The 15,254-nt window shown below is 46.8% G+C and overlaps 1 protein-coding gene across 1 annotated transcript in view; it reads left to right on the top strand.

The window, feature by feature from the left end:
• LOC138467549 (maestro heat-like repeat-containing protein family member 1) overlaps window positions 1–15,254 on the top strand; it is a 796,923-nt gene that overhangs the window by 416,210 nt on the left and 365,459 nt on the right. The window contains exon 7 of the mRNA XM_069607658.1: window positions 13,221–13,380. Coding sequence (XP_069463759.1) covers window positions 13,221–13,380 — 160 coding nt within the window. The remainder of the gene's footprint in view (window positions 1–13,220; window positions 13,381–15,254) is intronic.

Here is a 15,254-nt window from a genome sequence, read left to right as displayed (position 1 = left end):
CAGTAATATGTGAACCACACGGTTGGTGCATGTGTTCAAATGCAACATGGGTTGCCCTATGCGGAATGGCCACATGAAAGCATGCCAGTCTCTGTTCCTGGACATGGGTGGGGGTGAGGGATGGGTGCTGATGCCATGTACATGTATGCTGTCCATGTCTGTGTGTCTGACCTGTGTGTCTGTGACTTGTGAATGCCAGGGAAGCATGACACATGTCTGTCGCAATGTTCAGGTTCACTGATGCAGCCTAGTCATCCTTGTATCCACTGTGTCTGTGGTGTACGAGGCCAGATGGATGAAACTAGGGTGAAGTGTGTGCATGTGATAGGCATGGCCCATGATGCATGTGAGTTCCAAAACAACATTGTATGTTCCAAGAATCCCTTGGACATGTATGCTAATGTCCATAGCATGCGCCATGCCTGTTACCGCATGTGTTTTACCTGCACTAAGCCATGTGTTGTGGAGGGACATGATGGAAGTGATCTTTGACAGTGCCACTCATCTGCTATTGCTTCCTGTCTAGGGGACCATTGTACAGTACCCTGATGCTTGTGTTCTATGTCTCCCTCTACACAGCGCCACTTGAAGAAGAGGGCGGAGACGGCTCTGTGGAGCATAGCGGCGGGGATGCCCCCACGGCTGCAGCGGAAGGGGTGGGTGAGCCCCCACAGGGGCTTGCAACGGCGGAAGACAGGGTGGAGCCTTCCAGGTTGGTGGTTTCCACAGAGGAGGAGGAGGCCGCTACTGAGGCGCACATGGGGCCTGGTGGGGGCATCCCTGCTGGTGCAAGTGTTGCAGTCCAGGGGCAGGGGCAGGAGGCAGCACAGGTCGCCGTGGAGGGGCCTTTGCATGTCACTGTCCCTGACACTGTGACTGCACCACCATGCACCAGCAGGGATGCCCCATCCCAGGCCCGTCTGCAGGTAGGGGGGATGTCCATGTCATCTGACTCCCCTCCACCTGCGGACGAGGGGACCCCTGGCCGTATGGAGAAGGTCCTGATTGGTGTCACGTTGCGCACAGGTGCAATTCGTGATGAGGTGCGTGATTCCTGGGAGGCGCATGCACGTCATCACGGAGAGCACCGTGCCGACGTGGCCCAGTTGGGAACGGCCATGGTCGGGGGTTTCCTACATGTGTCGGCCAATCTGGCGACCCTGTCCTCCTCTGTGGAGACTATGCACCAGTCGTTCTCCATGCCGTCTTCCGGCCCAGATGCCACCAGGGCCCCCTGTGGACCTGCCCCGACCAATGCAGCCGGCTCGGTGGGGATCCCATCCCTGCCACAGTCGGGAGTCGGGGGTCCAGCAGGGGTGGACACACCAGCAACTGGACCCCGGCAGATGGAGGATGTGATGGCATCATCGGGCAGGGCACGTGCACGACGGCGTCGGTGGATTCCATCAGCCTGGATGCCGTCGTGCTGGCACAGGCAGTTGCGTCGGAGGCAGCGGCAGGCTCGACGTGGGAGGCTTCATGGCTCAGGGCCATCAACATCAGGGGTGCAGGCATCGGCCGGAGGGCAGGAGAACCCTGGAATGGGAGTGGCTTCTGTGTGGGAGCGGTTGGGTCAGCAGATAGGTGCGGAGCGGCAGCGGGCAGAGGAGGAACGGCTCACAATGGTCAGGGCGGAGAACTCCATGCGGAGGGCGCTGAGGCGGGCTGAGTGCCTCGAGGGTCTTCGCAGGGAGTTGGAGCTGGACACTGCTTTATCCCTGCGAGACCTCAGGGCCAGGGAACATGCCCGCCTCCAAGCCATTGAACAGGAGTTCAATGATGCCCTGGCCCATGACAACATCCAGTGAGCCGTTGGACTAGCCCGCCGCCTATGTAAATAGTTATGTAGTTATTATTAGGTTTCCTTTGTTTTTTGATTTTTTTTGGACCTTTTGGACATTGGCCACATTTTTGTATATAGTTTATTTTATCAGTTAGTGTTGTTAGATAGGTTTCATTTCTTTGGTTGGGACAATGGACCCTGGCTTGTTCGTCTGTACATAGTTCACTGTTGGATTTTATTTCACTTTCACAATTTACCCATGGAGCAATGGCTTTCAATTATTATTTCCCATTGTGGACAGTGACTTTGGACACCATTACTTTGGATTATGATTTTTGCTTTTGCTTTTTTTCACGGACATGCTTCTTTTCATTTCTGTACATTCCCATTTCTGTTTCTTTATTTTTGAATCTATTTATGTTTCCTTTAATACATATTTTTTATCGAACTTCAATGTGTAGTATCATCTCATTGGTTTCATGCATATCATGATATGGGTTTTGAGATTCACTGACACCCATTGGGTGTATGTGAGGGACATGTGTTTGTTTCGAAACTTGCAATTGGCGTTCTGTCATGTAATTGCCATTTCAGATTGGGTGGATGCAATAATCAGGTGGCTGTTTTGCATTTGGAGGCTGACCATAGGGACCAGGGATCTAGATTGTGATGACATGTTGGCTGGGGAACATGGGTTGGGGCCTGCTGGCAGGTGCCCCACAGTGCTGGGGGGTGGGGGTGGAGGGAGACATGAGTTGGACATGGGTGGGGGCCTGGTGGAGGGTGCCCCTGTACTGCTGGGGGGTGGGGGTGGTGGGAGACATGAGTTGGACATGGGTGGGGGCCTGGTGGAGGGTGCCCCTGCACTGCTGGGGGGTGGGGGTGGTGGGAGACATGGGTGGGGGCCTGGTGGAGAGTGCCCCTGCACTGCTGGGGGGTGGGGGTGTTGGGAGACATGGGTGGGGGCCTGTTGGAGGGTGCCCCTGCACTGCTGGGGGATGGGGGTGGTGGGAGACATGGGTGGGGGCCTGGTGGAGGGTGCCCCTGCACTGCTGGGGAGTGGGGGTGGTGGGAGACATGGGTGGGGGCCTGGTGGAGGGTGCCCCTGCACTGCTGGGGGGTGGGGGTGGTGGGAGACATGAGTTGGACATGGGTGGGGGCCTGCTGGCAGGTGCCCCACAGTGCTGGGGGGTAGGGGTGGTGGGAGACATGGGTGGGGGCCTGGTGGAGGGTGCCCCTGCACTGCTGGGGGTGGGGGTGGTGGGGAACATGAGTTGGACATGGGTGGGGGCCTGCTGGCAGGTTCCCCACAGTGCTGGGGAGTGGGGGTGGTGGGGAACATGAGTTGGACATGGGTAGGGGGCCTGCTGGCAGGTGTCCCACAATGCTGGGGGGTGGGGGTGGTGGGTACATGAGTTGGACATGGGTGGGGGCCTGGTGGAGGGTGCCCCTGCACTGCTGGGGGGTGGGGGAGGTGGGAGACATGGGTGGGGGCCTGGTGGATGGTGACCCTGCACTGCTGGGGGGTGCGGGTGGTGGGAGACATGGGTGGGGGCCTGGTGGAGGGTGCCCCTGGTGGATGGGGGTGCAGGGGGACATGCGTTGGTGGGCAGTAGTGCAAGTTGACATGTGGGTTGGCTAGGGGGCATGGCCATGGTGGATGGGGTGCCTGCAGGACATGTGCAGGGTAGGCCCCTGTGGTGTAAGCCAGCTGCAGGAGCCGTGGAGGGTGTAGAGGGAACACCTGGGAGGACCCACACTTGCAATTCACGTGTGGTGCTCCCCGCGCACCCCTGTAATACACGTACCCTGATGGAATCGCGTGTGAAACTTCCCGCGCACCCCGAAATACACGTAGCCTGGACATTTGCGTGTGGAACTTCCTGCGCACCCCTGTAATACACGTACCCTGATGGAATCGCGTGTGATACTTTCCGCGCACCCCTGATATGCACGTACCCCGCTCAATCGCGTGTGTAACTTCCCGCGCAACCCTGAAATACACGTACCCCGCTCAATCGCGTGTGTAACTTCCCGCGCAACCCCGAAATACACGTACCCCGCTCAATCACGTGTGTAACTTCCCGCACAACCCCGAAATACACGTACCCCACTCAATCGCGTGTGTAACTTCCCGCGCACCCCCGAAATACACGTACCACGCTCAATCGCGTGTGTAACTTCCCGCGGCCCCCGAAATACACGTGCCCCGCTCGCACAGGCCCAATTGCTGTATGTTGCCACTTTTGTAATGTGCAGGGACGCTACCGCCTGCCTTCGTGTGGCGGACGTGTTTCGGCTTGTGCGTGTCTTTGGCTGTGCGTGGCTTTGCCCTATTCGATTCCATGAATACGTGTGGTTAGAGTGCGTGTGGGCGTTCCGTCTGCTTCCCTGTAGTACATCCCCAGTTACGCCCTTATTTTCGCACGTTGTTCCCCATTCCGCGCGTTACGCCCCGTGTTCCGCCCACTTTCTGGTGTATGCGCTGAGGTTGTGCGCTTTCACTGTGCGCGTCACGCACGCCTTTCGGGATGTTGCAGTGACGTGTGCGCCATGCACGGGTTTGGCGCACATCCCGAGGAAAACACGCGCAGGGACTTCCATGAATCGCACTGTTTTTTTGCGCTTGCGCCTGCTTGCGCCTGCTTGCGCAAACATTTTCGGCGCACGTTTGTTCCATGAATCGGCCCCTTTGTGTGCTTATAGCACTGATGTTAATTTAGACATTGATTTTTATGTTTTTGGAGTATTCTTGTTTGATAACTGAATATAGTGTGTGCATGCAGTTTCCTTTGACTATGCACCCAAGACGCTAGGCCCTGGCCACAACCACCGCAGCATATCACACCCATAGATCACACCCATAGAATCAAACATTTTAACTGGCTATATTGGCTACTGCATTTTTTTTATATTGCAGCCTTTATATTTTACTTACAATATGTTAGATAGTTGTGTGTGTAAAAAAAGAATTTAGATAGCAGACAGGTTTGGAAGTGACAGTTGATTATAGCAGATGGGAAAAATAATAGTAAGTTCATTTTATAGGTTATACTGGTTAAGTGGTAGTTACACTGTGTATACACATTTATTAGATTTGTACATGTACTGTGCATAAAATATGCATACCTGTGGTTTGTATTTATGCATGTGGATATGCATGCAGCTGCAAGTAGAAATCTTGGAGACTTGTACAGTACTATTTGTAGTAGGTGCTTTCCAATGATATGAGACTTGTACTCAGAGTGATCAACAGTACATTTGAAGTGCTGAACTCTGATGATGGAGTTAGATGTAGAGGTCTTGGATGTGATTGGTGGATGGTTGTGTGACTGCTTAGCTGTATCAATTGAGGGAATGGCACAGAGAGTGAAGTGGAAAGGGTAGAAGGGCTGTCTCAGAGTTACGCGGTCCGCGGACACCGCCGCTGTCCGCAGGCATGCCGTGCCACATCCAGGGTTTTCCAGCAAATCCAGCATAGAAAGGGGACTGTAGGGATTCCCCAATCAGGTGTTGAGGTTGTGGATTTGTGTTGAAAGAGACTGTGTGTAGTGAAGATGGGAGAGGTGGAGAAAGTCAGGGTGTTGGTGCTTGGAGGTATGTTTGTGTATGGTTTACAGCAGTATGTTCAATGCAGGCATGTGGCAAACAATTTTGAAGTTAAAGGAGTGGAGGTGGTGTGGAGCACTGTGCCTGATTGCAATGTACAGGGAATTGTACAAGTTTGTGAAGATATGGGCAGGATGAACAGTCCCCATGTGGTAGTTTTGCACTGTGGTGTTTTCCATTTGGGCTATGTCAGTGCCCCTACTTTGTTGGCAGATCTGGAACACTTGGATCAAGCAGTAATGAACATCCTTCCAAATGCCAAACCTATTTTTTCTGGATTAGTAACTACTGCATATGGGACAATAGTTCTGTTTTTTGTCCTCAGCAAAACATTTCTAGGCGTGCAATCAACCAAGGCATGTGTGCTCTCATGCTTAGAGCTTGTATGTTCTTCTGTAATAATGAGAATATTGATTCCAGTAATGCTGTTTATTTTAAAGAAGATGACATTTATTTCTGTTTTATGGGAAATGCCACGCTGTTCTGGGATGTAAGGGTTGCTTTGGAGAAGGTTATGTGAAGATTTTAGGAGTAAAGTAAGAAAAAAAATACAAAATAACAGGTGTCTGTCAAGCATCTGCAAAAAAAACAAAAAAAGTCTCTTTTCAGAGCCAACCTTAAAGAGGAAATGGGGCACACTATTTAAATTTAAATTCACCACGCTCAGATTTTCGATATGTCCGCACACATGGCGGTAGTCCACAGGCATTGCGCATTACATACGGGGATTTTGGGGTGGAGAGGCATACAAATGAGAATGAGTAGAGAAAGGGATTGGTCAATAAAGTTTACTGGGTGTATTGTGTAAGGAGAGAGTTTGTCAGAAAGTCTTTTTTGTCAGAGAAGAACAGATAGCTTTGGCATTGTGTTTGAGAAAACAGGTTATCTGGATTTTGGGAGACTCATGGATACATTGGTTGGAGGTGCATGAAGAACGGTGTGGAGTAGCTGCAGATCTTGGATTCCCTTATGTGGAAGTGCATTGGCATGGAGTGCGTGGAATGAAGTGGCTGGACTTGGTACCTCTCTGTGCTACTTTGGAGACACAGCATCATCCAGACATAATTATAATTCATTGTGGCGGGAACAGTTTAGGACATGTGTCTGGAATTTCTTTGCAATTTGCAATGAAAGAAGATCTTGGGAAGGTCATGGACATGTTTGCAAATTCTCAAGTAATTTTTTCTCGTATTGCACAGAGACAAATGTGGCTGCGTTCTTCTTCATTTGGTCCACAAATGGAGAAAGCAAGGCGCAATGTCAATAAAGCTGTTTGTGCCTTTTTAAGAGATGTTGGCATGTCCTCTTTTCACAATGAAAATATTATGTTTCGTAGTTCATAAATTGTTCGCAGAGATGGAGTCCATCTTACTTATGCTGGCAATCAGATTTTTCTGAGAAATGTACAAAATGCATTAGAGCCTTTTTTGGAATTACAGCCATCCATTTTGCAGTAGGTGTTGACCATTTGAAGTTTTTTTCAAACACAAACAAACACCACCAAAAGGCTCTTTTCAGAGCCACCACTTCCTCCCAGTTAAAAGTGCAATGGTTATGATAGGGCAGCACCTCAAAATTGTAGATGTCCGCGAACTGTCCACGGACTTCTAAAAAATGCACAGGGCCCTGCTCCATTTATTTGCCACTTTTTTTTTTGTTTTATATATTTTTGGGGTTTTTACACACGACACACTAGGAGAGGAGGGGAAAGGAGGGTAAGGAAGGGACACCAACCACAGGGATAATAAAGGGCAGGTGGAGAGAGGAAGATGTAGGGTGGGCCTTATTAAGGTAGGTAGCAGACCTTCTCATGCTCCTTGACCGCAGTCTCGAAAGCACTCCGAAGACTCTCACCCCTGCAGAGTACTGCATCGCAGTACATACACAATATTGTGACACTCAGAAGGTAAGGGTCAACAGCATCAAGGACGGCCTGTCAGGCAGCTGGAGGGATGCACTGTCCCACAGCAGTGTCTCTTGTGGTGACAGGAGTGGAAACGGAGCATGTTGTAGAGGAACTCAACCTACTAGGTTTATCACAAGGTACAACCTTGCGAACGGCCCCACCGTGGAACCATTTTAGGTGTCACTTCATGGATATCGTACTAAAGCTGTACGAACCAGGCCTCCCATGACTCAACACCATTTTGCACTGGTTGCAGGTGACCTTGTTCACACGTGCTTTTGGTACGTCACCATGAATGGTAAACAACCACCACACCCAAGACTTACGGCGAGTGCTGGTAGTAGGGAATTCCACTATTTCATCCTCTTCATCCTCTTCATCCTCCTCCTCTACATCCTCATGCTTCTTCCCCTCTGCAGGCCCTTGGGGAGGTGTTGGGGGTAGTGCTGAGGCACTAGTACCACCAGCTGGATCAGCAGAAAGCATAGATGCAATCAGGTCTGATGGGAAGCAGCAAGAGCAGCAAAATCAGCAAGATTAGCAAACGCTAATATAGACAATGCTCTGTCAGGTAGCCAGAAGCACAATGAGGATGAGCTCTGGGGTGTGGCCTTTTAAAGAGGTGCAGGGGTGCGCTCCGCGGACAGACGTGCTATCCGCAGATGGATCGAACACCCCAAAAAGGCTCAGAAAGTTCCAAAAACTTTGTAGAAAGCCAGGGTCATTGTCTGGGACATGTGCAATGGTGAATTTTTACTGTAAAATACTTTGGATTGTCCAAAAAAGTACTTTTAAAATGTTCGGGGACCCGGACAGTGTCTGAAAATCAGGACACATGCTCAGCGTGGGTGCGGTCACATGATGATGTCGCGAACACGTCCGCAAATGGGATGGGTGTCCGCAGGAGACCAAATGCATAGGAATGGTTGTGCGCATGCGCGCGGGTGTTCGGCGGACAGTGTTTGGGTCCTCAAACTAATTAAAAGTGCGACACACATGAGACAGACCGTTACAGACAGGTGAAATGTTCGTATGATTTATGGGTGTGGTGCGCATGTGCATAGAGGTTCTACAGACAGTACGGACAGTTATAGTGTCCTTAGGACACCTCCATTTTTGTTAATTGCAGACATTTTGGATACCGAGTGTGCTCTATGAACAGTTCCATGTTGTTTACGGACAGTACAGAAAGGTCGTCTTTGATGTCCTGGGTGTTAGTCTTAGCAATGCACGGTGGTGGCGCGAGTTATGGTTGCTTAGCTTACCATAACTAGCGAATTTCAGGGGTTTTTCCGTTTTACTTTGAACCATAACGTCCCTTTAACAAAGTTTTTTACTGAATTTTATAGGTTTTTAGTAGCACAACTTAACCATAACGTCCATTGAACAAAGTTATTTTTACTGAATATAATATATATATATATATATATATATATATATATATATATATATATATATATATATATATATATATATATATATGAAATTCACAATTTGTGTGTCTATGAACCAATCAACTCCCGAATGTCGTACTGTGCATGTGCCCATAGGCCAATCCGTTCTTGTTTTTAGTGGACTTTTTCCAATTGAGTGCAATCATCAATGTTTTTTGTTGTGATTACATTCTCCCTTCACATAAAGTTATTGGCAGATTAAGATTCAGTTTTTGTTTCATTTTAATAAAGATGCAAGTCCAAAGCAGTAAAAAGGAACACACTTTTGGTGTGCGGGACAGTGTCCGTTGGCCAGTACTAAAAGCTGAAGCAAGAGGAGGTCCATGGACTCTGAGTTCCTGAAAATCCACCTGGTCCAGCGGTGTGTTCACTCCAGCTGAACTGCAGGCCTTTAAAGGGAGGCTTTGAGGTCCAGAGAAATGAAGAATCTCCTACAAGGATACATGAGTGTACCGGAGCACAAAAGCGCAACGGCGAGAAACATTCTTTTTATGGTGTATAGGTTGTTCCCTCATTAGTGGTGGAGAGGGCAATTGACCCTAGTAGACTTAGATGTTAGGTCTTGCAGCATTACCTGCATCTGTTGAGGATTCTGATGTGTGTATGTCTGCTGTTGTTTCCCTGCCTGTGCAATAAGTGGGCATGTTTGTGCAAAATGTCCAAATTGTCCACATGTGAAGCAGTGTACTCCGAAACATGGTGTCATTCTCCTGTACCCCATTCCCCTTCCACATGCATAGTATCCTCTCCCAGTATGATACTGTCGCATGTATACATTTCACCTGCTTGCCTATATGACCCCTGGCTGCTGCTGCTGCACATTTATGAATGTGGGCTGTTGCTGCATCTGCACCATTCCCCACTGCTGGTTGGGTGATACCTGAGTGTAAGCTCCTGGTTGCATTACTGCAGTCACTGGAAGTCTACCTTGCTGAGCTTGTGGAACGACAACTGGCCCTGTGAGCACTGCACCCTCAAGTATTCCAGGCCATTGTGGCAGGCATTAAAAGAAGCACAGAAAAACAAAACACACATAAAATGGACAGCTGAAATGGGTGAATGCTTTGACAAGCTAAAACATGAGTTAGCACATGCCCTGTGCTAGCAACTCCCTATTACAAAGAACAATTTCACTGTTCTCACGTTCAGATGGAAAGGTAATGACAGCAGTACTGACACAGAAAAAAGGACAGGGACACACACACAAACCACTTATATATTGCAGTGGTTCACTCGATGCAGTAATGCAGGGACATTTCCCTTGTGAGCAGGCCCATGCTGTTGCTGCTTCATTTGCTATTGAGAAGGCTTCCACAATAACTATGGGGTGCCCAGTAGTTTTGTACGTGGAACATGCATTATTTGCTGTACTGGAGAAAATAAAATCAACACTGACCACTCAGAGATCTTCAAGGGATGAGATATTACTAACTACCCCAGTAGAAGTTGTGAGATGCAGGACCATAAACCCAGCAGAATTCATTGCAGAGAGAATAGAGGAAGGGGACTATGTACGTGACTGCATAGCATGCATAGACTAGGGGTGAAGGAAACCCGCTGGTTAAGGGGGAAGGGATAGAAGGGTGAACATGATTTTCATCGACAGATCAGACCACAGGGTAGAGGCATTCAGGTTGCACGGTGGTAGGACATAGACATGGAGTACACAAAGGGGAGGAGTTGATAGTGTACACACAGACACAGAGCTGGTGGCCCTGATTGAAGCATTAAACATGTCAGAGGGCCATACAGTGCACATCTTCTCTGATTCGGTCTTTGTCACTTCCACAGTGCACTCAGGGTTAGCACAATGGGAAAGGAGATGATCTAAAAATAGACATGGCACTCCCGTTCAGCACGCAGGATTACTGAGTAAACTACTAGAAATGTTATCACTCCCAGTAGAGTTTGCATTAATAAAGTGCAAAGCCCATACAGGTGGGCAAGATTGTATCCCACTAGGAAATGAAAGAGCAGACAGAGCAACAAAATATGCAGCGTATATGCCAAGGGGTCACATGTGGTGTTCCCTAGCAGAAAAGAAAACACACTGCTAATAGCAGTGTTAAAAGTGAGCAAAGAAAACAATGCATTGCCAGATACTTTTAATGCAACCCCAATATTGCAGATAATTGAATTGCAGGGAGAAACATCAGATTCTGAAAAGGATCTGTAGAAAAGGCGAGGATGTTCTTTGTTCCCAACTGACTTGGTCTGGCAATAGGATAGCACTGAAAAAGTTGTGATTCTGAAAAAAACTGTTACAGGCAGCATTGGAACAGCTTCACTACCCTGCCCACGTATTGAAAGAACATGTAGCTGTAGGGATATGTGAAGACTGCTTCATGCCAAATCTGTATGAGTGTGTTGCTGAGTTCATAAATAACTGTATGTCCTGAAAGGGTGCACATTGAGAGTTGTACATGGAACATTGTTGCGAGCAAAAGGCCCCTTTTTGGCACATGTATATTTACTATATTGATATGCAAGAAAGATGTACTTCTTAAAGGTACATGCTTGTAATTGTATGTCGGTTCTCACGTTGGCTTGCAACTGGCCCCTCTGCCCATAAAGATGCCCACTCTGTGGCTACATTTCATGTAAGTGAGGTGTTCCAGAGGTCACAGATTCCAAATGAAATTTGTTCTGATAATGGGCAGCACTTTGCTAATGAGTTCATAAGGAAAATAACAACACTCCTGGGGATAAAGCATACACTCTGCATGGTTTACCATCCTCAAGCCAACGGATTGTTAGAAAAGATGAATGGACTGCTTAAAATTCGATTGGCTAAGCTTACACGAATGCTTGTAAAATCATGAGTGCACTGCTTGCCTCTTGCTTTGTTTGTGCTAAGAAATAGGCCTGGAGCAGATCATCACTTGACTCCTCATGAGATTGTTACAGGGCGGATAATGCATTGTCCTATTCTGCCATTGCGTTCATTCTCTGATATTCACTCTTCCTCTGTTATTCTGCAGGGTGAGCTTACCGAGTCCCTTACATACATATCGTTGTAGAGAAGCTCTAAAATTGAATGTGGACAATCAGATGACTCAAACTGACACTTTCCTCAGGTGGTACTCCTTTATCCAGGTGATAGAGTTTCCATCAGCAATTACATTCAAAAGTGGAAAGAGGAGCACTTCATTAGCCCACCTAAAATCATCTATTCAATACCAACTGCAGTAAAGGTCCAGGGTCAGCGAGGATGGGTCCACATCACCGGCGTTCACAAAGACAGGAGCACTGCTTCTCAAGACACAACATAATGGGAAGTAAAGCAGAAATAGCTTTCATTTTTTTTACAGCCATTCATATTTATAAAAAACCAGTAAAGGAGGGTGATGATGAAGTCTTTAATGGAAAATGCATGCAAAGAAAAATAACTTTTCAGTGTTTTAGAACTCTTTTGTTTTTTAGAGCGTGATGATGTTAATATGTTTTAGTGTAGGATTCATTATTTTGTTTTATTTGACTTATAAAGAACAAGGTGAAACACAAATGAATGTGAAAAGAAAAGAAACAGGAAAAAGAAGCATTATGAATCGGCAGGGCTTCCACCATGGCACTGAAGAGGAGCATAGATTAACAACTGGAAATGTTTGTACGATGAAACGATGTGTGTGGAGAGAAAGAGAGTAAATGGTATATGCTACGTCTGCTCTCTCCTTCTACACATAGGGGGAGCACCCCATTTGTTCTGGTTGTTATTTTTATTGTTTGAAGACAGCTAACAAAAGCATACAACTTAATGTAAAAAAAGGCAAATCCCAAAAGGCATTTGAAGAGGTGAAGTCAAACCCAGTACCCCTGACTTCTTTCTGCTGGAGGCTAAAGGTCTCTTTGCCTCAAACCCAATAGTGTGAGAATTAGGACAGGAGAAGCATAAATGACCTTCAACCTCTCCCTATACAGTACAATGCACTAAAGCTCTGGTAAATCCTTGCCCATGGGTAGCATAGTTTAATTCTAGTTCACACAGAGGAGAGAGCAAAGAGGTGCATTTAGTTTCTGCTTAGGAATAGGGACGATGGGTAAAATTAAATAAATCAAGCAGAGGTCACTTGATGATACGAGTCATGCCAACAGGCAAAATGGGCACTGTGCATTGGTGATATTAAAAATCTTGATTACACATACTATCACCCCTTTCACCTAACACACACCAATACCACCAGATAGTGATACGGTCTCTCACCATCCCTTCTGCTCTGACAATCCTCTCAATGTAAACACTTTTTCACGCTTAGCTACCCAGTACCCACTTCTTCCCCTTCCTTGTCCTTCTAACGTCCACATTCTTGGTCTGTTTTATTTGCTACTGAATTCACCATAAACATTTGACCAATGCAGAGCAGAACTTTGAATGGTACCATGTTCTGCGAAATATTGCATTTCAGTGGGCAACTATGTGTTGTGGATGGATTTCGCTTTTACTTACATGTTTTACTTCTCTTATTTGCAGAAACTCATCAGACTCAAGAAATCGGCATTCATGTTGGAAATTTCCCTGGCTTGGTGGATTCCAGACATAGTGTCCTTTAATATCATGAAACATTTCAAGACAGGCATCATCCATCACTGTGCGGTGGCCTGGGCACTCAAAGAGTTAGCTGAGTTGCATGGTCAGTCAACTTTAAGTATATTGGATATGGATGGAGGGATGGCGGAACGGATGAAATACTATAGCCTTACGTGTGTTCCCTTCACAGTACATAACCTCTGAACTTTCCACCTCTATCAGACTCGTTGCTTCTTACAATATTAACTATACAACGCTTGGTCTTCGCCCATTTAGAGCAATCCCAAATTTTAGCTCAGTATTCTGAGCAAAGGTATGTAGAATTTGGAACATCCTTTCCCTAGATAGTCAATTTGATCAAATGTTTTGGCTAATCATTAGCTGTTAAGATGGCTGTCACTAGCTAAGAACCCATCAATGAATAAGCCTTTTATTTAATTAAATATGTGTATTAGCATTTACACATCTTTACCATGATTGACTAATGTCCTTCCTTCTAAATGTCTATTGACATTCTCTTTGTACATGCAATTTTCCATCATATCATATACTGCACCCAGTGTGTAAATCTTTATGAAATATGCATTGTAGCAAAACAGGTTTGCCCATTCTCTTTTAGACAAGCACTGAGATGGGACCAAATGTATTTTGCTCAGTTTGTAGTACTTGCCCAACTTTGTGCATTCAAGCCTTTGGGGCATTTTGATCTAATTGGATATTGTAAGAAGCATGTACAATATTTAAATATAAACCAACAATGATGTTAGGAAAATGGTATGTACTAGGTTACGTTATTCTGAATATAGCGTATTCTTTTGGATTGTTTGGTCTCAGTGTTTGAATAGGCTTTTGACAATCCGGCCTGGCTGACAGTCTTTCCTGCCACTTAATGCTTTAACAAAGGCATTTCAGTCCCACCAGTCCACCACTCACGCACCTCATGGTCATGAATCATTAGTTTCTCTTCTTAGGATCAAACTACTTGTCTTGACTTCCGTTTCCTTTATCATGTCATCCACATAGCCCTTGTTCTGAAGCCAAAAGCGTTCTGGTAGTTCTTTCTGCATTTCTCAAGGGGGAACAAATTTCACTAGCTTCAACAGTTTTCGCTCCTAGGCTGAGCTCTTATTGAGACCCTTCCAATATCCGGGTCTCTTGAATATGGCTGTTGAACACCATACATCCCAACGTACGATATATCTTTACAAATTTGCTTTATTTCCTCAACTGTAGTACCACTTCCCCTGTTCAATTGTTTTTTCCTTCTGTGTTTGCGGCACCGCTTAGATTCAAGTGCTTTCCAGGATCCACATCTGTTCTTAACTTCAAGTGCTTCCTGTGGGTCATGTTATTATTTGGAATTCTGCTGTAACTTTTATGGAACCCCTACACTTTTAGATTTGTCCACTCTGAATTTTAGGTTTGTTTACTGTTTTGTGGTTGATGGCATTCTACTGAAGCACAGTGCAATTGCACACTTTTTTTAGTATAATGCTGTGAGAAACCTGACGGTATTCTCCCACCCACTATCTCGGGATCCTCCATTCAGGTGGCCATGGAAGGGCCATCGCTTTTGGATCCCACACCTAGGGGTGGACAAGCGATGGAGGATCACCTGAGCAAAGGGTTACAGGGGATTGGGAGGGGGATACCCGGGGATGAGACATGTTTTTTTCCCAAACCAGAAAACACCTTACCCTATTCTCCCTCAGCTTTTGTGGGGTTTTTAGACTATCACCTCATCTCCTGCTCCCCATTTCCAAGAAGTACTGAGATGAGGAGGAAGCACTAGGATCAATGGAAATTACCCATAGGAATAACATGGGGAAAATAAAGGAAACCGACTTGAGAAAAAACTACTGTCCCACTAATAGAGTCAGGCAGAGTCAGTCATGGGTGGGTAGGTAACCATTCACACCTGACTCCGCTTGACTGTGTGTTCGGCTATAAAAGGTGTGGTCAGTCACAGAGACTCGA

The sequence above is a fragment of the Ambystoma mexicanum genome, chromosome 4q, assembly GCF_040938575.1.
Source record: "Ambystoma mexicanum isolate Mex_15411 chromosome 4q, UKY_AmexF1_1, whole genome shotgun sequence".
Taxonomy (NCBI): Eukaryota; Metazoa; Chordata; class Amphibia; order Caudata; family Ambystomatidae; genus Ambystoma; species Ambystoma mexicanum.
Note: the sequence above shows the minus strand (reverse complement) of the source record. Positions and strands in the feature narration are given on the sequence as shown.